The sequence below is a fragment of the Protobothrops mucrosquamatus genome, unplaced genomic scaffold (assembly GCF_001527695.2).
Source record: "Protobothrops mucrosquamatus isolate PMUCROS unplaced genomic scaffold, P.Mucros_1.0 scaffold787, whole genome shotgun sequence".
Classification (NCBI taxonomy): domain Eukaryota; kingdom Metazoa; phylum Chordata; class Lepidosauria; order Squamata; family Viperidae; genus Protobothrops; species Protobothrops mucrosquamatus.
This window is the reverse complement of record NW_015387055.1, coordinates 29,187-54,950: the sequence shown is the minus strand read 5'-3', so window position 1 is coordinate 54,950 and position 25,764 is coordinate 29,187. Positions and strand designations below refer to the sequence as shown.

Sequence of the window (25,764 nt, the reverse complement as noted above, 5' to 3'; positions counted from 1 at the left end):
GACAGTGAGAACAATTAACCAGTGGAACAACCTGCCTCCAGAAGCGGTGAATGCTCCAACACTGGAAGTTTTTAAGAAGAGACTGGACAGCCATTTGTCCGAAATGGTATAGGGTTTCCTGCCTGAGCAGGGGGTTGGACTAGATGACCTTCAAGGTCCCTTCCAACTTTACTATTATTATTATTAATAATAATAATAACTTTAAAAGGTATGGACTTCCACTCCATACTGGCTGGGGAATTCTGGGAGTTGAAGTCCATACCTGTTAAAGTTCCTGAGGTTGAGAAACACTGGTCTATAGGAAACAGCTGTCAGGAAACCTGGTGGTGTGTTATCAAGGAAGGAAGTTAATTTGACTCACAGGGTGAGGCCATGACCGCACATCAATGTTGAAAACCACTTGTGGTCTCCCTTTGTCCAAAGGACAAGTGTTAAAAAATAAAAAGGGGTCTGCCCCAGGATAGAAACGGGAAAAGTTGGCGTTCCGTGCCAAGAGCGAACAGGCAAGACCAAAATCGCAAAGAAGGAGACGGTCATCAGTTGTGGAAAATGTAAAATAATCCAGGGAAGCAGTAAATTAGAGGTGGGCAGCAATTTTATCCAGCCCTGGAGGAGAGAGCAATTTTCTCTCCAGTGCTCCATTTCAATGTGCTTCATTCCTTATTAAGGTCACCGGCCTCTTCGTTCTGGGTGGAATTTTATCTGCTCAGCTCAAGTATGACAAACAATAAATGCTATGTGTGCAAAATTGCCAATTTTTGCTTCTGATGCTGTCTCTACTCCTGGTTGCCAGGTCATACCGCTCTTGATCTCAGAAAAAGAATGAGAGTTTTGCATAAATTTGCAGAACTGGGCGAAAAGAAAGGCGGAGGGGTGTTATTTTCACACTGGGCAAAGCTCGGTGCCTTGAAACCGCGCCCAATTGTTTTGTTGCTTTGAGAGATGTGCAAGTGTCACCGGTTTGTTTGAAGTTGCCGTACACCACACTTAGGTCTTATACCCGAATTTGTTGTCCTTCTCTTTCTACTAATTCGAATCCTGTAACACGTTTACATCCTACCTTTGAATAGTTCCTCTCTAAGTTAGATCTTAATTCCTCTGTAAAAGACTGTCACTCCTGTTAATTGGTCACCTTGTCGAACGGAAGTCTTCAACACCTACGAGGTAATGACCTGGTTTTTAAGAAGAGACTGGACAGCGTTTTGTCCGGAATGGTAAAGGGTCTCCTGCTTGAGCAGGGGGTTGGATTAGAAGACCTCCAACGTCCCTTTCAACTCTGTTATTCTGTTGTTATTCTGTTATTCAGTCACCTTGTTAGGCAGGTTGTGTGAACATAACCAGCAATACCTGGACTTCCTTTAGATTTTGTGAGCAACCCAGTATTATCGCACGACAACATTTTCTAAGACAACCCAACATCTCTCTCCAGAGTTTTCAAAAATGATCTAGTAGTTCTTAAGAGGTGGCTGGACCTTGCTGACTTCAGCTAATCTCAAACAGCCCAGAATGGTGAGACCTGGGAGTGGAATGATGAGAGGTCTGGATGGGAGACCACCAGGAAATCTGAGGGCTGAGAAATCAAAAGATACCCCAAAAGAAGGAAGGCCACTTTTCTATCACTGCCAAAACAAAAAGTTAAATTAAATTCAGGTGAACCCCACTGGATCCTAACTCAACTTTTTAAGTTTTCAGACACACCTTTTTCAGACAAACTCAACATCTGTCTGAAATGTGATAAGCCCGGTAGCAAACCACGGACCAGGGGTTGGGGACCCCTGTGTTAAAGCATCTGGACAGGAGAATTCTGGGAGTTGAAGGTGGAACGAAGCAAGCAATTGTGAAATCTTAGATAAAACCGAGATCCCCTCCCCTCCCCGGTTTTCCAAAACCTTAGAGCAGTGGCCCCCAACCTTTTGGACACCAGGGACTAGTTCCATGGAGAGGCTTTTCCTTGCACTGGAGTGGGCGTGGTTTTGCATGTTGCCTGCACCCCACCGATGGGGCGTTTGTTTGTGCAGCCTGGTTTCTGGCATGCCATCGGGAGTTGGGGACCCCTGTCATAGAGGCATATCAATAACGGCCCTAACTCCCACCAGCTTGCATAGATTGGGGAAGTATGGGTGATTAGGAAGGAGGATTATCCATGTTAATTCGCTCTTAATTTGGCATGGAATTTTGTTGCTTTAATTTTGTTGCTCATGACCCTTGAGGAATCTCCTGTACATTTCTTTGCATCTCTCAGAGGCAACCTAATCATACCTATGGGGTCCTTGGTGCTCTCTGAGCTTGGTGGTTTTCTTGCAGACGTTTCACTACCCAACTAGGTAACATCATCAGTGCCGGAAGGGAAGGAGGTTTGCTCATTCTAGCACTGATGATATCCCTTAGTTGGGTAATGAAATGTCTGCAAGAAAACAACCCAGCTCACAAATGACCAAGGACCCCTCATTTCAACCCTGAGCCACAAACAGTCTCTTCTATTGGCCCCTCATACCTGTATGTCGCAGGGATGTCCGGCCAGGACGAGGCAGCGAGAAACTAAAGGACCGGGCTGGCAGGGATACTGACCCATCAAGGCTGACACTCTTGGCACGTTTGCGGCACTCAACCGAAAGCAGGTCCCGGCACTGTTTGTGGCAAGTCACCCCACAGGCTGGGAGGAAGGAGAGAAAAGAGTTGAAGAGAACCAGCACCAAACCTACAGCCCAGCAACTTCAACCCTGGAGAACTCCAGATGGATAGACCTCAGCTTCCAGAATTCTTGGCGATGGGCATGGTGCCTGGGGAATTCTGGGAATTGAGGCCCGTGAATATACAAGTAGTTCTCGACTTACAACCACAAGTGAGCCCAAAATTTCTGCTGCTAAATAATATAGGTATTACGTGTTAAATGTTTGCCCTATATCCGTGGTGGCGAACCTATGGCACGGGTGCCAGAGGCGGCACTCAGAGCCCTCTCTGTGGGCACGTGCGCCGTCGCCCCAGTCCTAGGCCTTCAGCTGGGTTTTATAAAACCTTTACACTTTAGGCCTCCGCCGCCATGTGCAAAAAAAAAAAAAGGTTCAATCAGTCAATTTCAACTTCTTGCGGGAAAAAAAAGATCTTGCAAAGTTGGAATTGATTGATTGAACTTTTTAGTCCCACCCAGTCTGCCCTTACCACCGCAGCCACGTCCACCCAATTGGCCATGGCCACCCAATGAGCCACACCCACCCGGCACCCGACAATACATAAGTGGGTTTTGGGTTGCAGTTTGGGCACTCGGTCTCTAAAAGGTTCGCCATCACTGCCTATATTATGTCCTTCCTTGCCAGAGTTGTTAAGTGAATCCCTGCAATTGTTAAGCCAATAACACGGTTGTTAAATGAATCTGGCTTTTCCATTGACTTCACCTGTCAGAAGGTCGCAAAAGGTAATCACATGATTTTCCAGGACACTGCAACCTTCATAAATACAAGTCAGTTGCCAAGAGCCTGAATTTTGATCACGTGACCATGGAGAGGCTGCCATGGTCGTAAGTGTGAAAAATGGTCATAAGTCTGATGGCCAAATATGGCTCTTTTAGGCTCGTGCCCCAGCATGCATATTTTCCGATGAGACAAACCGAGACAGGAAGATCCTTTTATTACAATTTATCAGAATATTCAGACAAAAGGGATTCGTCTCATTCAAAGGGGGAACCCAGATCTTTAGCTTACAACACCTTTTATAGTTAGTATAACATAGAAACATCCAAGAGGAAAGTTGATTGGACAGGATAAAAGTAATCTCCCTTTTGCATAGGAAATCAGTTACATGTGGTCAAGCATGTTACACATTTGCATCCCATAATATCACACATGTTCATTAAAATGAGGTCTGACCTCAGAAGGGGCATAAATTGTAAGGAAAAAGGTTGTTTAGAGTTCACTAAAGAGATAAACCAGAGCCCAATTTGTACTAATAAACTTTTTCTTATCTTCAGATAATCTTCAGCCTGTTTATCTCTTCAATTTAGGAATGTTAAAAGCTATTCCTAAATTCCTGTCTGTATTGTACCTGAACAGAGAAAATAATCAGTCTGAAGAATTTATCTTTTCAGTTTAGGAATGTTAAAAGCTAGAACCAATCCATGCGACTATCCCCTTATTCCAATCCGTAATGAACCAATATTATTTTGAAAGAGAGAAAATACATCAAATTAAAATACAAAATGTGTTAGTTAACAAATTACAAAAATCCATGTCATTTGTCCCTCAAGTCACTTTTTTCAATGCCATTGTAACTTCAAACGGTCACTAAATGAAATGTTGTAAGTTGAGGACTAACTGTATAGTGCAAAATTGCAGAACTGCTTCAACAGTGAGACAGTCGGCGTATAAAGTTAATAACTAAAAATAAACAAATTTCAACTCCCAGAATTCTTAGCAATGGCCATATTAACTAGCTAGGAATTCTGGGAATTGAAATTCACACAGTCCAAAGACATAAGCAACGTTATCCAGAGAACTGCTGCTAAAATGATAGGGAGACTAGTGAAAATGTCTTCAAAATACCTCGACATTTTAGTCCTTGCTTGTAGAGGCCAATGATCTGGAAAGAGAAAGAGAGAGATTAGTTCTGGTTGCAACAAATTGTGGACTTTTTTTTTTTTTAATGGCACAGGAGCTTGGCTTCAAATGCAGAAAAATCAGTCATACTGAGTCAAAGTCCCTTATTCATTCTCTAATGCAGAGTTTCTCAGCTGTGGTAATGTTAAGACGTGTGGACTTCAACTTCCAGAATTCCCCAGAGTTGACGTTCATACATCTTAAAGTTGCCAAGGTTGAGAAACAGTACTCTGATGCTTTAATATTACTGAAGCTACGTTAAATTTCCCTTGGTGACTGATTAAAACTTTGCCATCTCAGATTTTGGCTGAAGCAAATCTATTGGGGAACATCCTTGGTCCACTTTACCTTGTAGACAAGTTCTCTTTCATCCTAAAAAACCCCCCCAATTAATTATGATTTGGTCTTTCTTTGCCAACTTTCTCTGTGTTAGGCCTTGATAAAATTTTGATTGAACTTAACCAGAGGATTTGGGATTTAGAGAGCTACTAAATTGCTTCAGGATTTTCTTGCAATTTTAAAAAAACATTTTATTATATTTATGATATTGTTGGTAAATAAACTTGGATTGACTGATTAACCATAAACAGAATCAGCTGCCCTCGGAAGAAGCAGCTGACCAGTTTTAAACATAATTCTTAAACTTATATCTTAATTAAATCCTCGAGGAGGCTAATGACAAAAGTAAAAACTACCTGGAGATGAGTTAACGCTCAGTGGCTGATAGACCTGTCTGTATAATTTTTGTGCCAGCCATCACAAAATCAGGGAGTTGAAAGGGACCCCAAAAATGAACTAGTCCACTTCAGACCTGGCACTTTAACAAAGGTGGACTTCAATTCCCAGAATTCCCCAGCCAGTCATGCTTGAAGATGGGTAGACTTCAACTCCCAAAAAGCTTGCTGGATGAATTCTGGGAGTTGATGTCCACCCATCTTAAAACTGTCTAGTTGGGAACCACTGCTTTAAAGCAAAAAGAGGAAATGCTGGCCGGGGCATTCTGGGAGTCGAAGTCCACAGATCTTAACAGTAGCCAAGTTAGAGAAAGCCTGATGGGCTTCGGTGCTCCAATCTAGCCGGCGCCAAGCACTGCTGCGACCGCGAGTGTAGGAAACCAGCTCACCAGTCCCTTGCAGTGACGGCAAGCGACTGGGCGCAGGAAGGTGGTCTCGTTGAAGCTGTGGATGAAGCCCATCTTCCTGTTCAGCTGCAAGCTGGACTTCATGAAGTAGGACACCATCTCCTCCCGACTGATGCAACCATCTCTGTTGGGCAGGGAAGGCCATTAACAGGCGGATAGATCATTTGGGGGGGAAAAAAACACCTCCCAAAGAGTCCCAAATAGGGGCCCCTAGCTGTGTTGGACCACAACTCCCAACGTTCCCAAACACGGGTGCCTCACGCCAATGTCTCTGGAGGAAACCCTGTTGGCTAAGGTCATCCCAGGATAGGGCTACCTTTGAAGGACAGCCATTCAAAGCCCAAGACTTTGTTTAGTCGCTAATCATTAAAAGAATTCATTTTAAAACCCATTTTCATCCCCAAAGACCCCCAGATCGAAGCTGTGTAAGAACCCCTGCCTCCAGGTGTGGCTTCAAAAACATACAAGGAAAACACAACATACAAGGAAAGATGGAGGAGGAGGGAAGAGGAAAACAGAAAAATGTCATCGCGTTCTTTGGACAATAGAATCTGCATATTCAGCAGTAGTGTATCTTAGGAATATCCCATAATAAATATCAGGGCAGCTTTTACCGTCCTGCTGATATTACAACGCTGTTTGTCTGGGTGATCCTATACAGCTAGTCCTCGACATACAACCACAATTCAGCCCAAAATTTCTCTTGCTAAGCATGAGAGCTGTTAAGTGAGTATTGACCCATTTTGACCTTTCTTGCCACAGTTGTTAAGGGAAGCACTGCAGCTGTTAAGCTAGCAACTTGGCTGGTAAGTGAATCTGGCTTCCCCGTTGATTTTGCGTGCCTGAATGCCACAGAAGGTGATCGCGTGACCCTGGGAAACTGCAACCATCATAAATATGAGTCAGTTGCCAAGCCTGAATTTTGATCCTGTAACTATGGCAAATCTAGACAGCATACTCAAAAGCAGAGACATCACCCTGCCAACAAAAGTGCGTAGAGTCAAGGCCATGGTTTTCCCAGTTGCAATGAATGGCTGTGAAAGTTGGACCCTAAGAAAGGCCGAGCGCCAAAGAATGGAGGCCTTTGAACTCTGGTGCTGGAGAAGACTCCTGCGAGTCCCCTAGACTGCAAGGCGGTCAAACCGGTCAGTCCTAGAGGAAATCAACCCTGACTGCTCTTTAGAAGGCCAGATCCTGAAGATGAAACTCAAGTCCTTTGGCCACCTAATGAGAAGGAAGGACTCCCTGGAGAAGAGCCTGATGCTGGGAAAGATGGAGGGCAAGAGAAGAATGGGACGACGGAGAAGGAGGTGGCTGGATGGAGTCCCTGAAGCAGCAGGCGTGAGCTTCAATGGACTCCAGAAGATGGTAGAGGACAGGAAGGCCTGGAGGAACGTTGTCCATGGGTCGCGATGGGTCAGACAAGACTTTGCAACTAACAACAACAACAACAACCAGGGGGATGCTGTAACGGTTGTAAATGTGAAAAACAGCCATAAGTCACTTTTTTTTCCAGTCATGTTGTAACTTTGAATGGTCACTAAATGAACTGTTGTAAGTGAAGCACTACCTGTATTCTGTGTTCTATGCTACCTATACCATAGACGTCCAACCACTGGGCCATTATATCTCCAGCCAGCCAGGCCTCTTTCCTGCCACCCATCACTTTATCCCATCCCTGCAACATCCTGTTAACGTATGACAGACGTGACAGACTTCCCGTGTGCCCTTCTCCCACTATCTTTCCTCGGGATGCTGTGTGAGGTTTTGTTTTTGTTCTTTTCCTGTTTTTATCTTTTTGGGTAGTTTGCAGGCAGGACTTTTTTAAAAAAAAAACTTTTTTTTTTTTTTGTAGAAACCGCAGGGCAAACAAAGGCGTGCCTGCCGACAAATATTTTTAGCAGATGAAAGCAAGGTCAGGCAGAGGAAAGAAAAAAAGAAAAAAAAACACCCTGGGGGGGGCCTTCCCTTTTTGACTGTTGAAGAATCCTGCACAGCTCTAAAATGTGCACAACTTTTGGAAAACCAGTGCACATTTTAATCCTGAGATGGAGACTTTTCTGAAAGGGGCCTGCAGCTCACTGGATTTTGCATGAAAAAAAGAGAGAGAAAGAATCCCCCCCCCAAATACATTTGCTTTACAACCTCTTCTCTTATCCCATCACATCTTTTTTTTCATGCAAAATCCAGTGGGCCGCAAGCCTCTTTTAGAAAAGCCTCCATCTCAGGATTAAAATCTGTGCTGGAGGAACAGAAAACGATCCTCACGTTCCTTTGGACAATAGAGTCTCCATATTCAGCAGCAGTATATCTTAGGAATATCCTATAGTAAATATCAGGGCGTAACATTTGCCCTTTTTACGGTACAAGTTGAGAAAAAGGAGAGTCTTGAACCCTAGTAACCATACAGGTAGTGAACTGATGTTGTCAAGAGCCCCACCTATTTTCCCCCCCTTTTTCCCACACCCTTTGAGCTTAGGGGAAACCCACAAAGACCGACTGAGAGAATGAGAGGGCGCGGTAGCCCAGCCAGAGCCGAAGAGCACCAAATAAGGAGCGATGCGGCTGTTTGAGAAGCAAAACTGCCTTGCAGAAGTTCCCACTTCGTCTCCCAGTAGAGATCTGCAGCCGAATTCAAAGGGGGAGCCTGCTCAGTGCCTGGGTTCGCTCCCAAGGGATGGAGAGCATTGCCAGGACATATTTTGGCTCCGGCATCCAGGCCTTTAAACAGGACATGACATTCATCCCTGGCTTTTTTTCCCTCCCTTCTTCCTTTGCTCAGACACACAGCAAATCTCTGGAGCATGTTAAAGCTTTGTTTGCGACGCAGAGGAGAAATGGATGCAGAAAAAAAGGCTTTTAAAATGCTCCTAGTTCAAAGCCAAAGGTGCTAGTGCAATGAATCAAATTAGGAGCATTTTAAAACCTCTTAAATTCACCTTTTGTGGAATCAAACTAGGAGCATTTTAAAATGTCTTAAATGCACCCTTTTTTGGAATTGATCTTGGAGCATTTAAAACTCTTCGCTTTTTTTTTAAATCAAACTAGGAGCATTTTAATATATCTTAAATGCACCTTTCTTTGGAATCAAACTTGGAGCATTTTAAAAAACCTCTTTTTTCTGCCACTTCCCCCCTTCTATCTAAGCATCACCACAGCTATTATTGTGGCAGAGGTTTGTGGACAAACATGCCATTTATCAGTAGCAATCAGTGATAAATCTCAGTTATCCACCTGGTGCATCTGATAAAATGAACATGGGCTGGCTGGGTTAAATATAGGTTAAATACTGTAATAACTATTAAAAATTGTATTCTTATTCGAGCAAGAATGTTTCCCATATCTACAACACATTACGCAGCATGGCCAAAATAAATGCTTTGTAGAGGGCCTAAAGGCTTATACTACAAACATCGCAAACTGGCTGAGGAACAAAAAAGTTAGAAATCACCCAATTGTACAATCTTTTTTCCCATGGTTGTTAAGTGAACCAATACAGCTGTAAAGTGAATCAGGTGGTCATTAAATGAATCTGGCTTTCCCTGTTGACTTTACTTGTCAGAAGCTGGCTGGGAAGGTCGTAAATGGTGGTCACATGACCCCGAGCTGCTGTAACCATTGTAAATGCAGGTATAACTCGACTTACAAGAGTTTAGTGTTTAGTGACCGTTCAAAGTTACAACGGCAGTGAAAAAGGTGACTTATGACCCTTTTTCTCATAATGACCACTGCAGCATCTCCACGGTCACATGATTAAAATTCAGACGCTTGGCAACTGACCCATATTTATGACGGTTGTAGTGTTCCAGGATCATGTGATCACTTTTTGTGACTTTCTAACAAGCAAACTCAATGCAGAAGCCAAATTCATTTAAACAACCATGTTATTAACATAATAATTACAGTGATTCATTGAACAACTGTGGCAAGAAAGGAGGAAATGGGGCAAAACTCACTTAATATTCTACGTTCTAGAACTAGGGGTCTCCAAACTTAAGACTTGTGTCTTTAAGTCCCTAAAATCACTAGGCATTTGCTGGAATTAAATCACACAGAAATAATATAATGTACAAGGAAACAGATGAAATGTGGCGAGGCTGTGGGACTTTTAGCACTTACTGATTCTCATCCAGGTCTCCAAATTTGCAGAGATATGGAAAATTATTCCGAATAATCTGGAATTCTTCTTGGGAAATATTTCCATCTCCGTCCACATCAAAATTCCGGAAAACAGACTAAAAGAAAAGAAGGATTTGAGAGGAAGCCGGAAAGCTATAGCTTGGGGTTTCCAAACTTGGCAATTGGGCCACAGCCCACTATATGCATCCAGCGTGCGCGCTCAGCCCTGTTCATGTAAGCGGCAACTTCTGGTACTTGCAGCCCCGCTTGCGTGAGCCGTGGTTGTTGGCCCCACCCAAATGAACCTAGCGGGTGAACCTGTTCTCCAAAGCGCTTGAGGGCAGGACAAGAAGCAAAGGATGGAAACTAATCAAGGAGAGAAGCAACCTGGAACTAAGGAGAAACTTCCTGACAGTGAGAACAGTGGAAGGACTTGCCTCCAGAAGTTGTGGGTGCTCTAACACTGGAGGTTTTTAAGAAGAGATTGGACAGCCATCTGTCTGGAATGGTATAAGGTCTCCTGCCTGAGCAGGGGGTTGGACTAGAAGACCTCCAAGGTCCCTTCCAACTCTGTTATTCTGCTATCTGTTAAGATAAATGTCATAGCACCTCCTATAGTGGCTCTTGGACTTAAGCATCACGGCTTCTTTCCATTTCTCCTACTTCCCTATGACCAAATACTCAAAATTGGAGTGGTCCTATTGGTGGAATTTTAAGACTCAGCATCTTCATATATGCAAGGTATCCAGCTGGGGAAGGCTGAGCTGTGCAGAACTATTTAAAATAGAATGATCCAGCAGACAATTATTCTGCAGAACTGACTCATATTTTCCAAGAATTTTACCGACGTGCTAATGGGCCGGGAAGATCTTGAATGAATTATGCACGAACTACGTCTCCTGACAGCGCCCCCACACACCACCCATTCCGTATTCCAGGTATCCTGGTTTCCTACCTCCACCATCTTCTCGATGTGTTTGCGCACAATTGCTTGGTCTGGCTTCGGTTTGGGCACCGAGGCCCACTCCTCGATCATAACAGGCTGGGGCGGGGGGCTAGAGAATGTGGGACTGGAAGGCTGGAGCAGAGAAGAGGAAGAAAATGGAAGGAGGAATTCATTGTGTCAAAACTGAACAGAGACATCATGAAGTGACTCAAAGCAAATACAGGTAGTCCTCGGCTTACGGCCGCAATTGAGTCCAACATTTCTGTTATGTGAGACATTTGTTAAGTGAGTTTTGCCCCCTTTTACAATCTTTCCTGCCACCGTTGTTAAGTAAATCATTGCAGTTGTTAAGTTAGTAACAGGGTTGTTAAGTGAATCTGGCTTCCCCATTGACTTTACTTGTGAGAAGGTCGCAAAACGGGATCACATGACCATCAGAATGCTGCAATGGTTCTAAGTGTAAAAAACGGTCATAAGTCACCAACCTTCTCCTCATACAGGTAGGCTTTGACTTACAACCATTCATTTAGTGACTGTTCGGACTTAAAACAACACTAAAACAACACTGAATGCATTTGGGTCAATATAAAAGGGGAGGAAAATGACATTGCCATAGGTATATAGTATACTAGAGTCCACCCAACCAAACAGAGGAAATAGATGAACTTTTTGCTAGTCAACTAACTAAGGTATGTAGGAAGCACATCACAATAGTAATGGGGGACTTTAATTACCCTGACATCAACTGGGAGACAAACTCTGCACCAAGTGAAATCACATCCCACCTCTCAGGGTTGAAATGTGGCCCAGCGCACCTTCCCCAGCCAGGTGTGATCTGAAGACCCCCATCCTGGTTTACAAGACCCCTGCACATACCGTAGACTTGTTTCGGGGTTCGCGCTGCAAAGAGAGTTGATAAATTTCCTCCTCTGTTTGATATTGATCCAGAGAGACCTACCAGAAAGACAATCAATCAATCAATTAAATCCTCATTACGGTCACAAACCAGCATAGAAACACAATGAAGTCAGAATAAGGAGCCATCAACAGAATCCCTTCCTACTCCCTTCTTCTCTCCAAAAGTGAGTATTTTTCAAATTATATTATAGGTAGTCCTCGGCTTGTGACCACAATTGAGCTTATAATGTCTGTTGCTAAGAGAGACAATTGTTAAATGGGTTTGCCCCATTTTACGACATCCCTTGCCACAGTTGTTAAGTTGATAAAGTTAGTAACCCGGTTGTTAAGTGAATCTGGCTTCCCCCATTGACTTTGCTGGTCAGAAAGTCGCAGAAAGGGACACTGCAACGGTCAGAAGTATGAACCAGTTGCCAAGCGTCTGAATTTTGATCATGTGACCACGGGCATACTGCAAAGGTCGTAAATGTGAAAAAGTGGTCGTCAGTCACTTTTTTCAGTGCCGTTGTACCTTCGAACGTTCACTAAACGAGCTGCTGTAAGTCGAGGACTACCTGTGCAAAAAGAATATGTACTAAGAGCTCCAGGAGGGTCTGGCTGGAGGATCTTACCATGAGCAGGTTGAGAAGGTCAGGGTTGGCCTCAAAAGGCGGGCGGATGCTTTGAACCATGGCCAGGTCGCTGAGGATGCTAAACAGCTGCTGCATCTTATTGCCGTTCAGGCGGGAGTGCGTCCGGTCCAGCCAGTCGGGAAGAGCCACGTGAACAGCCACCAGGTCCTTGAGGTGGACTCCTAAGATGGGGAACTTGAACCCCACGCACTCTGCAAAACACCGCCGGTAGCGGCTATAATTCCCTGCCGAGGACAACAACTCCAGCAGCGACTCCCAGACCTGCAACAGAGTCGGGCAAGGGGAAAGTTGGTCTCTGCTAATGAAGCTTTAAGGAGGGCATTGCCCATGAGGACTAGTCACTTGATTCTATTTGTGGGGAAAAAAACTCAGAATGCCGGGGGGGGGAGGGGAAACATGGCCTTGGATTGGATACCACGGTGAAGAAACAAGGCATGAAACACCGCAGCAGGTCCTTTTTATTCATTTATTTATTTTTTCACCCTATTAATTATAATAAATAGAACGCCACAAATAGAATCAAGTGACTAGTCCTCATGGGTAATAATGCCCTGCTTAAAGCTAATTAATGAATTATTCTCCCAACAGAGAGGATAAAACAAATAGCCATCAGCTTTACAAACGGATGCTTCCTTTCTTCCTTGTTATTTCTTTCAAGGCAGTTGTGAATAGTTTTCTACCTTTGTGTATCGGTTTTTAAGTTGCTGTTTTTTTAATAGTTGGGAGCCGCCCAAAGTCACTATACTGTAAGGACCCACCACCACCAAAATAGAATAGAATATTCTTTATTGGTGTGATTGGACACACACACATAAGGAATTTGTCTCCGGTGCATAAGCTATCGATGTACATCCAAGCAACGTGATAAATAACGATCGTAATCATAAAATACAATTATCATAAATCATAAGATACAACGCTCAGCGATAGCCATAAAATGATCCAACGATTCCTCTTGGCTGGCATTCGTTACTTTATTAGAGCTGAGTTGGAAGTGACCCTTGAGCTCATCTAGTCCCACCCTCGGGGAGTCTGGCAGTAATCCGCTCATTTCCGCTCAGATGCCTCCAGCCTCTCCCTTAGTCAAAGGCTCCACTATTTTTGTTGGGAGGAATTTTTTCCCCTTGGCTCCAGAAACAGACCCCTGTGTGGTATGCGGAGTAAGGAAGGGCTCCAGACTTCTCCCTGTCTCATCCAGGCACTCCTTCTGATACCCCCAGCCAGCCCACGCCTTCGTTCTAGGTCCTCCTCTGCATCCCTTGGAGCAACTGGTTCTCCCCCTCCCCTTATGCACACCTTTGTTCCTTACCTTTGTCGTCTCTGGACTCACAAAGCTATGCGTCTCCTTGAGGCGAGAGATGGAACTGTGGCCCAGCCCGCCGATCACAGCCATCAGGGTGTTGAAATTTTGCAGATGGAGAAGTCTCTGCAAAGGGGGGGGGAGAAGGGGGCAAGAGATTGTGTATGTGTGGCGGGGGGGCAGGGAGAAGAGATGCAATCAGTGGCAGTCCATCACACAACCACACCCTCCTTTGGCCTCCGCTGTGGTCTCCTTTCCACTCGGCTCCTGTTCTGGGTTTGGGAGGTAAACTGAGGTCAGCCAAGTGCTGGCTCTGAATTGAGCTCTCGGAGGAAATACAGGTAGTCCTCACCTTATGACCACAGTTGAGCCCAAAATTTTTGTTGCTGGGCGAGACACATGCTAAGTGAATTTTAGACCCTTCTTGCCACCGTTGTTAGGTAAATCACTGCAGTTGTTAAATTAGCAACACTGCTGTTAAGTGAACCCGGCTTCCCCATTGACTTTGCTTGTCAGAAGGTCACAAAAAGTGATCACATGACCCCAGGACATAGCAACGGCCATAAATATGAGTCAGTTGCCAAGCGTCTCAATTTGGATCGTGTGACCATGGGGATGCTGCAACGGTCGTAAGTGTGAAAAAGGATCTTAAGTCACATTTTTCAGTGCCGTTGTACCTTCGGACAGTCACTAAATGAGTGGTTGTAAGTCGAGGACTACCCGTACTGGATTCTTTTTTTAAAAAAAAATCTACAATCATAGAAGCAAATGTTTATTAACTCCTTAAAGCACCTTCCCTTCTCTCTCGCTGTTCAAGGAAAATCATTTTGGTAAAAAGGGATGTTGTAAACTTCATGCCATCCAGTGTAGAGATGAACCAAATGCACTGGGGTTTTTTTTGAATGCACCTGTGAATCTTGTTGAGAACTGGAGAGCCTTTGTACAAAATAACAGAACTTGCAGCACTGTTCAACAAGTTCTGGAGTTATTCTGGGCAGTCAAAATAGGTCTAAGGGCCATATTTGCAGTGCTTCTATCTATCTATCTATCTATCTATCTATCTATCTATCTATCTATCTATCTATCTATCTATCTAATCTCTCTATTTATTATATCTGTCTCTCTATTTCTCTGTCTCTCTATCTATCTATCTACCGGTACCTACTGGTGCCCGCCCGCCCGCCCATCCATCCATCCATCCATCCATCCATCCATCCATCCATCCAATCTATCTAATCTATCTAATCTATCTAATCTATCTACCATCTATCCACACACATTCACACAGCCCCTTGTATGCCACCCTTTTTCCTGATCTTAAAAAAATAGACAATGCAGTGTTTCTTAAGCTTAGCAACACTAAAATATGTGCAATTCCCAGAATTCCCCAGCCAGCATTCTGGGAGTTGAAGTCTACCGGTCCTAAAGTGGTTAAGGCTGAAAAACACTGGGCCAGAAAGTGTGAGAGCGATTTGGGGATTAGGAAAGAGAGAAGCAGAGAAGGAGACGTCATTGCTAAAATTATAACAAACTTGGAAAGCAAATACTTTAATTTATGTTTGCCAGGAAAAATGAAAGAAGGGCTTGCAAGCTTGCAACAACAGATCCTGCTGGGTTCAGAAGAAGGGGTGAGCAACCATAATCAACACACAGACACAAACACACACCCCACAGACCATATATGGTCCCCAGCCTATTTTTGCGGCAAACTATGCTACCAAATGTTGTTAGCAAAGAGAAGAGACTATGGAAGGAGATCTTTTAACTCCATGCCAAGTTGGGGTTTGTGTGTGTGTATATTTGTATGTTTGTGTGTATGTAAAAGATGATGTGCGTTAAGCTTCAATCAAGTTAACTAATTATTCCTTTAAAACTAATGATTCCCTTAAAATTATTAATGTTAAAATTATTCCTTTGAAACACCTTGAAATGGGATTGGCAACTGGGCTATCCTCACCGCATTTCTTGAGAATCTAGTAAAAATAATAATAACAACAACAGTAACACAAAGTCCCTAGCTAAATATAAATGCCCCCCCCCCTCTTTCTGCTTTAGAGGAGCTAGAGGAACACAGCCCAAAATACGAAACCTGGGCACTTGTTCCTGGTCACTTAATTTAGTGATTTGGTATTTATTGGTTTATAGTACTATTTATATTCCAACTGGTGCCATCTCAGATGACAGGGAAATTTCTTACCCCTGCCAAAATCCTGCTGCTAATCTTGTTTTTATCAAGAACTCGAAGGACAAAGGACACAGGCTGTAGCCCTGTGAATCTGATTCATACAACATGCTAAGATCATGGAAGAGGATCATGCTACACATCCAAACTTATTTCAGCCTGATCAAAAATCTTGTGTGAACCCAACTGGTTTCTAGCTCAGCTCAGGACCTTCTGTTAAAAAAGACCCACAGATGAGACAGGAAACATTGTTCAAAAAGATGTTGTTTGCTATCTTTTTTAAGTAATTCCTTCCGAACATGCTGGATTACAAGCCCCATCATTCCCAGCCAACCCAGTCCAAGAGAGGAATTCTGGGCTTTGCAATCCAACAGACATCCTGAACTAGTGGAACAGCTTGCCTTCAGAAACTATGGGTGCTCCATCACTGGAGGTTTTTAAGAAGAAAAGACTGGACAGCCACCTGTCTGAAATGGTAAAGGGCCTCCTGCCTGAGCAGGGGGCTGGACTAGATGACCTCCAAGATTCCTTCCAGCTCTATTCTGATTGACTGATTGAATATAAGTCTGGAGGTGGCTGGAATACAACTTAATGGCAGAGAGCAGTGTTTCTCAACCTCAGCAACTTTAAGATAGGTTTGTGGACTTTCAACTCCCAGAATTCCCCACTGAAAAAAGTGTCTTATGACTGATGACACTTAGGATGGTGCAGCATCCCCACGATCACTTTTATCAAAATTCATGTGCTTGGCAACCGGCATGTGTTTAAACCACTGCAGCGTCCCAGGGTCACGTGATCACCCTTTGCAACTTTTCCAACAAGCAAAGTCAGTGGGGAAAGCCAGATTCGCTTAACAACTGCAGGGATTTGCTTAACAGTTATGACAAGAAAGGTCATAAAAGCGGCTGCAGCTTACTTAATTGCCTTGTTAAGCAACAGAAAGTTTGGGCTCCCCTGTGGTCTTTTTACAACTCTAAATTTTTCTTTAAAACCAATACATCATTTTCTCTCACTGTCTCTTAACACAGATATTCTCAAATACATTTTCAATAAAATTTTGCATTAAGTGACTTACAAAAAAGCTACCCTTTGACCAAAGTGGGAGTCAAGATGGAGGAGCAAATGATTAGAGATGTATTTGAAATTTGTCTAAATAAAATTCAACGGTTTGTAGATCAGTTGTGCTCCCAGAATGATTTTTTTAAAAAAAACAAACCTTCTCAAACTATTTTAGAGAAGAAAACATGTGTAAAAAGTTACCAAAACTACCAAGGCATCTTCATAAGCAGCTGAAAACGCAGAGGAGTCAACTGCAATTCTGAAATATAAACCTGGACACCCATTCTTATTATGAAGGCAGGACAAGAAGCAACGGGTGGAAGCTAACCAAAGACAGAAGCAACCTAGAACTAAGGAGAAACTTCCTGACAGTGAGAAAAATTAACCAGTGGAACAACCTGCCTCCAGAAGCGGTGAATGCTCCAACACTGGAAGTTTTTAAGAAGAGACTGGACGACCATTTGTCTGTACTGGTATAGGGTTTCCTGCCTGAGCAGGGGGTTGGACTAGATGACCTCCAAGGTCCCTTCCAACTTTATCATCATCATCATCATCATCATCATCATCATCATCATCATCATCATCATCATTATTATTATTATTATGGTTTAAATATAAATCTCTCAATACAACGGAAAGAAGAGCTTCAAGAAAATCCGCAACTTTTAAAAGGGCAGGTTTGGGACTTTTTCTATCAACGGTGGTCTTAAATCGAGCCCTCCCTGGGTCCAATCAGTGCAACCAAAGGAAAAAGGTGGTGGCAGAAATGGCGTTGCAGGCCTGGCAAACTCACCTGGGCCACCATGACGAAGCGGGTGATGACTTGGGCCCGCTGCTGAGCGGTGGGTTTGCTAAGCACCATCAGCTGAATCCACTGGGAGACGCTGTTGAAGAGAGTGATGAACCTCTCCAGGACTGGGTTGTCCACTGTGCATCCGTGCATCACAAAACTGTGATAATCCTGGAACTGGGAAAATGGGGAGAGGGCTTTCAGGGCTCATGAAGAGGGAGGGGGGTCACAGTTGGAACAAGGAGGAGCTCCAGAGATGCCTCCAAGGCTCGTGCTGTTCTGAGAGCAGCAAATACAGGGAGTCCTGGACTTAACAACAGTTCCTTTAGTTCAAAGTTACAACGGGACCGAAAAAAGTCACCTATGACTGTTTGTCGTGCTTATGGCCGTTGCAGCCTTCCCCATGGTCATGTGGTCAAAATTTGGTTGCTTGGCAACCGGTTCATATTTATGAACTGTTGCACTGTCCCAGGGTTACATGATCCCCTTTTGCGACCTTCTGACAAGCAAAGCCACTGGGGAAGCCAGATTCGCTGAACAACTGCAGTGATTCACTTAACAACTGTGACAAGAAAGGTCTTAAAATGGGGAGCAAAACTCACTTCACAAATGCCTCGCGTCGCAACAGAAATTTTGAGCTCAACTGTAGTCATAAGTCAAAGGACTACCTGTACTTTCGGAGGCCACTGGTCTATCTGGCCTTAAGGTAGGACTGGGACTTCAATCAGAGCCTTTCTGGCTAAGGATGATGGGAGCTGAAGTCCTCCTCTCCCACCCTCCAGGCACTCACCAGGATTTTGCTGAAGGAGCGGTATTCAAGGTGGGTGAGATGTTCTGCCAGCTCTCCTGACTCCAGGTGGTCAAAAAGCAGTGACATCTTGCGCTTCTTTTGTGCAATGGGGTGACGTTGTGTCACTTGTCTCTTCCACTTGTAAGTCGGGCTGGATGGAGGAATCCCCCCAAAAAACAAAACCACCCTGAATTCAACAACTCAAAAAGGAAAAAAATAAACTGAAATAGTCATCAAGAACATCAACAATATTAATTGACCTGAAGCACCCCTCACCTTAACATCTGCTAGAGTCCAAGCCAACTGTCTAGATTTTTGCCCAACCTGCTTAACTTGGTTACTAAATTAAGCTATTTCCTGAGTTTGTACAATGGCCTGAATCGTCAACTCTCTAACTGGAATGGGCTTCCCCCAACATACCCATCTTCCCCTTGTTCTCTGCTCTATTCATACATCTTTCTTTTTTTGGTAATCATATTGATATATTATGTTGTGTTCTTTTTTATTGTTTATTACAGGGGTCTCCAAATTTGTCAGCTTTAAGACTTGTGGACTTCAACTCCCAGGATTCCTCAGCCAGCATGCTGGGAATTGAAGTCCACAAGTCTTAAAAGTCGCCAAGTTTGGAGACCCCTGGTTTATTGTACCATTCTACTATCTTACTTCTGTTCACACCCTTTTCATTTCTTCCCTTTTATTGTAGTAGAGAAGCCTCACGGCGAGATAGGCGGCAAATTAATTTAACAAATCAATAAATACAGAGCCACTCCAAGTCCAACAAACCATCCAATTTCTTGCGCAACGAATCACATTTGGTGTTACATCCAGCCAAAAGTAATCCTAAGTGAAACTGGAAGTGCTGTGGGAGGATCAGAAGAGATATGGACGCTCAAGTCCGGTCCTGCCCTTTACCTACACGCTCTCGATATCAATCAGGTTGCTGTGTCGGCGGCTTCCTTCCCGTCCAAGAAGTTCCTTCAGCGCCTTGATCTGCTCAGCCAGTTCTGGGTTGAGGTCAAACTCTGCAGGGAAGGCTGAGACCCAGTACCTGTCAGGATGAATAGGTAGGACTTAATACCCCAAAGTGAAGTTCTTCTAGGAAAACGATTTCTCTCCCCACCCAAGAATACACCCCGGATCTTCAGATGAGTTGGATTGTCTTCTCTCAAACATCTCAAGGCGTTGGCCAAGTTCTGCCTTGCTGGAGGTCACTAAGTCTATATTTTTTCATGTACAAAACCCAATATGGCACCCTCCAGGATTAGAACATAGAATAATAAAATTGGAAGGGATCTTGGAGATCTCTAGTCCAAGCAGGAAACACTATATCATTCCAGACAAATGGCTGTCCAGTCTTTTCTTGAAAACCTCCAGTGATGGAGCACCCACAACTTCTGGAGGCAAGCCGTTCCACTGATTAATTGTTCGGTCAGGAATTTTCTCCTTAGTTCTAGGTTGCTTCTCTCCTTGATAAGTTTCCACTTGTTACCTCTTTTCCTGCCTTCAGGTACTTTAGAGAATAGGTTGACGCCCTCTTCTCTGTGACAGCCTCTCAAATATTGGAACGCTGCTATCATGTCATCCCTAGTTCTTCTTTTCATTAAACTAGACATACCCAATTCCTGCAACCGTTCTTCGTATGTTTTAGCCTCCAGCCCCCTAATCATCTTTGTTGCGCTTCTCTGCACTCTTTCTAGGGTCTCAACATCTTTTTTTAATTGTTGACCCCTCTCCTGAGTTAACCCCATCAAGTCAATCTTCCTGGAACAACAGTTGGTGATGCCTTAATTCCATAAGAAAACAGAGAGCTGAAGACAAAAAGGGGTTTCTTTTCCTAATATTATGGGGCTAACACTCTAGAACAGGGGTCTCCAAACTTGTCAACTTTAAGACTTGTGGACTTCAACTCCCAGGATAGCTGGCTGGCTGGGGAATTCTGGGAGTTGAAGTCCACAAGTCTTAAAGTTGACAAGTTTGGAGACCCCTGTTCTAGAAGAACTTCCCCCAAGAAGCTAAATCGGCCCTCTTGTGAACGAATGAACGGGTCAGCAGCCAAAAAACAGCACTCCATCAAAGCTGTACACAGAGCTAACCTTCTGATTGCCTCCATCCTGCTTCTCCCCAGAACTATGTTCAAGCATTCCCAGCCACTCACCTGACTAGATGGCAAGTTTTAACTGGCAGGGAACTGTTTTCTGATCCGCGAGAGTCTTGATAAGTTCAGGACAAGAATTAAGGAGCAAATAAAAGAGGGTAATAGGCATATGTATTTCTCTGCGTTACTTCCATATACAAATAGTTCTTGACTTACAACAGTTCACTTAGTAAATTCATTTAGTTCGAAGTTAACAATGTGACTGGAAAAAGTGACCTATGACCGTTTCCCACACTTACAACCATTGCAGCATCCTCATGGCCACGTGATCAAAATTCAGATGCCTGGCAACTGACTCACATTTATGATGGTTGCCGGTGATGTGATCCCCTTTTGTGACCTTCTGACAAGCTAAATCAATGGGGAAGCCAGATTCATAACTGCAATGATTCACTTAACAACTATAATAATAATAATAATAATAATAATAATAATAATAATAATAATAATAATAATAATAATAATAATAATAATAATAATAATAATAATAAAAAAGTTGGAAGGGACCTTGGAGGTCATCTAGTCCAACCCCCTGCTCAGGCAGGAAACCCTATAATACCATTTCAGACAAATGGCTGTGGCAGGAAAGGTCGTAAAATGAGGCAAAACTCACTTAACCAATGTCTCACTTAGCAACAGAAATTCTGGGCTCAATTGTAGTCGTAATTCAAGGGCTACCTGTATTTGGGTTTGTTTTCATTCAGGCATTCAGCCCCAAACTATGTTCCACAAAATACAATGGTTAGACTAGAAGACCTCCAAGGTCCCTCCCAACTCTGTTATTCTGTTATTCTAAGGAACAGAATAATGCCTAATCAAATAAGCTGTGCCATTCAAAGAGAATTGCAAAATATGCAAGAGAATGGCTGTGGTGTCACAACACAACAGTCACAAACTACCCAATTCTACGCGCTTAACCCAACCAGTCGTGCGAACATAAGCCTTGTGCTTTGCGCAGGCATCTTAAGTCTCGTCACCTTGCAGGAAAGATAAGTAAAATATAAAAATGTAATAAGTAAAAAATTTAACTGGAGAGCGTCGGATCCAGGAGCCGAGATTTAGTATTCCGGAGATGTTCAAGCTATCCGTGTCTGATCTCTCTTTCCATTTAATTCATACAGCAAATTATATTACTGTAAAATCTCAAGCTAACAGCTTTGGGATTTAACAGACCAACGTTGAGTTCTCAATTTTTTCTTTGCTAAAGAATGGGAGAGTTCACTCCGCGACAGTCAATGAAAAGCAGATAATCATAATTTAAATGTAAATCAGAATACAACTTTTAAAAAAAAAAAATCATAGTCATTTGACAGTTGCAAAAACAAGGGACAGATACAAAGTAGAGAGGATGCAGACTAGCTCATTACAGGCTGTCCTCAACTTGTCATTCATTTAGTGACTGCTCAAAGTTACAAGTCACACAATTGACTTAGGACCAGTCCTCACACTTACAACCATTGCAGCATCCCTATGGTCACGTGATCAACATTTGGGTGCTTGGTAACCAGCATGTATTTATGACAATTTAAACTTTACAGCATCCTGGGGTCAGGTGATCACTATTTGCCAAGATTGAGAAAAACAGAACACAGAATAACAGAGTTGGATGAGACCATGGAGATCTTCAAGTCCAATCCCCTGCTTGAACAGGAGATCCTATACTATTCCGGACAAATGGCTGTCCAATCTCTTCTTAAAAGCCTCCAGTGATGGAGCCCCCATAACTTCTGGAGGCAAGTTATTCCACTGATTAATTGTTCTCACTGTCAGGAAGTTTCTCCTTCGTTGTAGGTTGCTTCTCCCCTTGATTAGTTTCCATCCGTTGCTTCTTGTCCTGCCTTCAGGGGCTTTGGAGAATAACTTGCCTACAGGCTGTGAGGTCTCAGTGAGGAACAACAGGCTTCAACTAAACCCGTATTGTTCAACCTTTCCCACTAGGATGTGTGGACTTCAGCTCCCAGAATTCCTCTGCCAGCCACGCTAGTTGAGAGAACGCTGGAAACTGAAGTCCACACATCTTAGAAGGGTCAAGGTTGAGAAACACTGCACTAAGTTAACTTAAGAAACAGGTCCCCTCGCAATAGAAACCGAAGGGGCAGAACTGGGTGCCAGTCCAAAGGATATATCTGAAGCAGTTTCGCTGCCATCTCGGAAGACGGGATGTACCATGGATGCATCATGAGAAACATGCGGACCAGCTGTGGGTCCCGAACCTTGCCCTCATCGTCTGCAAAAAAAAAGGGGGGGAAGCATGTCAGAACCTAAGCCCAGATGAAGCAACCCCTGTGAATGCAGGCCCATCAGATTTAAAACACAATTTGTCATAGTCTGTCTCTAAGCATTCTTTTCCACCAGTTTGTCAAATCCTGCTTCTTCTGAGAGGAGGTTTCCAAGTTACAGGTAGTCCTCGAGTTACAACCATTCGTTTATTGATCATTTTCGATGATTCAACAGCACTGCAAAAAGCGACTTAAGACCACTTTTCACTTACGATTGTTGCAGCACCCCACTGCCGCGTGATCACAATTCAGACACTCTGCAACCGACTCATAATGGTTGCAGTGTCCCTGGGTCAGGTGATCCCCTTTTGCAAACTTTTGGCCAGTAAAGCCAATGGGGAAGAAGCTCCATTAATTTAACAACTTCAGTGATTCACTTAACAATGGCAAGAAAGATTGTAAAATGGGCAAAATTCACTTAACGACCGTCTTGCTTAGCAACAAAAATTGGGGGCTCAATTGTGGTTGTAAATTGAGGACTACCAATAGAATAGAATAGAATAGAATAGAATAGAATAGAATAGAATAGAATAGAATAGAATAATGGATGAGAATGGAATGGAATGGAATAGACTGGAATAGAATATAGAATGGAATGGAATGGAAATAGGAATAGGAATAGAATGGAAATAGGAATAGAATAGAATAGAATAGAATAGAATAGAATAGAATAGAATAGAATAGAATAGAATAGAATAGAATAATGGATGAGAATGGAATGGAATAGACTGGAATAGAATATAGAATGGAATGGAATGGAATGAAATGGAAATAGGAATAGAATGGAAATAGGAATAGAATAGAATAGAATAGAATAGAATAGAATAGAATAGAATAGAATAGAATAGAATAGAAATGCAATAGAATTGGAATTGGAATTGGAATGGAATGAAATAAGCTTTGAGAGGATAGGATAGATAGAATATATAATAAATATAATAATATAAAACAACACAACATCAAAAAATAATATATAAATCCAATCTCACCATTTGCACTTATGGTCATTGTTAAAGTGGCAATGAGTTCCCTAATCTCCAACTTCACTTGTAGCCCACTGACTGTAAACCCCAATTAAGCATTATAGTTATGACAAACAGAGCTTGCATTTTATACCCAGCAGTTGCTGGAATTCCTTCATAGTGACTTTTTTTAGATTTTCTGCAATAAAATGAAAGCTACTTCTCAAAGCTTAGTGAATTCTTTTAGGCTCATTTAAGGGTTTCCAGTCCAGCCTTCTGGGAAGAGAAGCTGGAGAGTCACTTATTGCAACTAACGCAGCTTGCAAGTTTGCAACAGATTCAGGCAGAGAATTGCATCATGTCTGCAATGATGTCATTAGATAGCCTCCATCCTTACCAAAGGCCTCAATGCATCCATGTAACACTTCATCCACCGTGCATCCTTTTTCCAGATCTAGAGTTGCAGACATTTTGGCTCTTGGATCTTACCGCTCAAAATCAACCCAAGGCTGCAACTTCTTTAGCAAATAGGGCGACACCTAAAAAAGATTTTAAAAACAAATCCAAACATTCGTGTTTAGTTACAGGGATCACAGAGATGGAACACTTAAAGATCAAATCTGGTTCCAGACGAATAAAACTATCATAAATATGGGTAGGCCTCAACTTATTCATTGAACAACAGTTTGAAACTATAACCGCCTTGGGGGGAAAAAATGACTTCTCGCTTTTCTCTAAGTTACAACTGTTACATCACTCCTATGGTCATTTGGGTGCTTGACCCGCATTTACAACGGTTGCAGTGATTTGTGACCTTCTGACAAGAAAAGTCAATTGGAAAAGCCAGATTCCTTTAATGACCGTGGTAAAAATGATCATAAAATTGGGTAACGAGTCACTTAACAACCGATCGCTTCATGATCAAAATTCCAGCCCCATACGTTGGCCATACGTTGAGGACTACTTGTCAACGAGGAATAATACCGTAAAGGTTCTGGGCATGTTAGCTTGCGAGAGAGATGATGCCGGTCTTCCAAAATCCGAAGGGTTGTTCAACAGAAGGGAGGTGGATCTGTTCTTGGATGCTCCATAAACCAGAACTGATGAGTTAAAACTGCCCTGAAGGAGGTTCAGGCTAAATAGGAAGAGGAAAACGTTGATTGTGCTAGTTCCAAGCCAATGGAACAGACTGCCACATGAAATGGGGAACTCCAGACAGAGGCTGCAAAGCCAAGTGTCAGTGTGACTCCTGAACTGACCATCGGCTTGGACCAGATGAAGTCTAACTGTATGAATTCCATGAAATAATCGACTTTACAACCATTCGTTTAGTGACCGTTCCGTTACAATCGCACTGAAAAAGCTGACATGACTGATTTTTCACTGAGGACCGTTGCAGCGTCCCCATGGTCACGTGATCAAAATTCAGACGCTTGCCGACTGACTCATATTTATGACAGTTTCAATGTCCTGCGGTCACGTGATCCCCTTTTGAGACCTTTGACAAGAAAAGTCAAGTGTGAAGCCAGAGTCGCTTAACAGTCGTGTTCTTAACAACTGAGTGGTTCAGTTAACAACTGTGGAAAGGTCATAAAATGGGGCAAAACTCACTTAATAGAAATGTTGGGGTCAGTTGTGGTCATAAGTCAAGGACTACCTGTGTTTCATTCAGTTATTTCTCCTATAAAAACAGCTTTGGTAAATCTACCTTCTTCTCACATTGTTTGAGAATTTCTTTTATGCTTCTCTGGCTTCTTCTTTTCTTTTTTTTAATCCTCCATTTATCGTTAAAATATTGCAAAACAAAGTAAGTTTAAAAAAAAAAAGCAAGATAAAGGAGGCAAACAAAAAAAAAAACTGCCATGTTTCCATTTTAAGAGACCCCAGTGAAAAAAGGAAAAT

General features: G+C 43.0%; 1 protein-coding gene across 1 annotated transcript in view; it reads right to left on the bottom strand.

The window, feature by feature from the left end:
* The window catches only part of RASGRP2 (RAS guanyl releasing protein 2), a 29,321-nt gene extending 4,459 nt beyond the window's left edge, over nucleotides 1–24,862 (bottom strand). The window contains exons 1-15 of the mRNA XM_015818753.1: nucleotides 24,847–24,862; nucleotides 24,260–24,401; nucleotides 22,746–22,848; nucleotides 20,622–20,684; nucleotides 19,383–19,514; nucleotides 18,467–18,617; nucleotides 17,680–17,853; nucleotides 13,655–13,771; nucleotides 12,325–12,606; nucleotides 11,672–11,749; nucleotides 10,805–10,927; nucleotides 9,850–9,965; nucleotides 5,713–5,854; nucleotides 4,536–4,572; nucleotides 2,495–2,653 (exon numbers count right to left, since the gene is read on the bottom strand). Coding sequence (XP_015674239.1) covers nucleotides 2,495–2,653; nucleotides 4,536–4,572; nucleotides 5,713–5,854; nucleotides 9,850–9,965; nucleotides 10,805–10,927; nucleotides 11,672–11,749; nucleotides 12,325–12,606; nucleotides 13,655–13,771; nucleotides 17,680–17,853; nucleotides 18,467–18,617; nucleotides 19,383–19,514; nucleotides 20,622–20,684; nucleotides 22,746–22,848; nucleotides 24,260–24,332 — 1,750 coding nt within the window. The 5' untranslated portion in view covers nucleotides 24,333–24,401; nucleotides 24,847–24,862. The remainder of the gene's footprint in view (nucleotides 1–2,494; nucleotides 2,654–4,535; nucleotides 4,573–5,712; nucleotides 5,855–9,849; nucleotides 9,966–10,804; nucleotides 10,928–11,671; nucleotides 11,750–12,324; nucleotides 12,607–13,654; nucleotides 13,772–17,679; nucleotides 17,854–18,466; nucleotides 18,618–19,382; nucleotides 19,515–20,621; nucleotides 20,685–22,745; nucleotides 22,849–24,259; nucleotides 24,402–24,846) is intronic.
* Nucleotides 24,863–25,764: the final 902 nt, after the last annotated feature.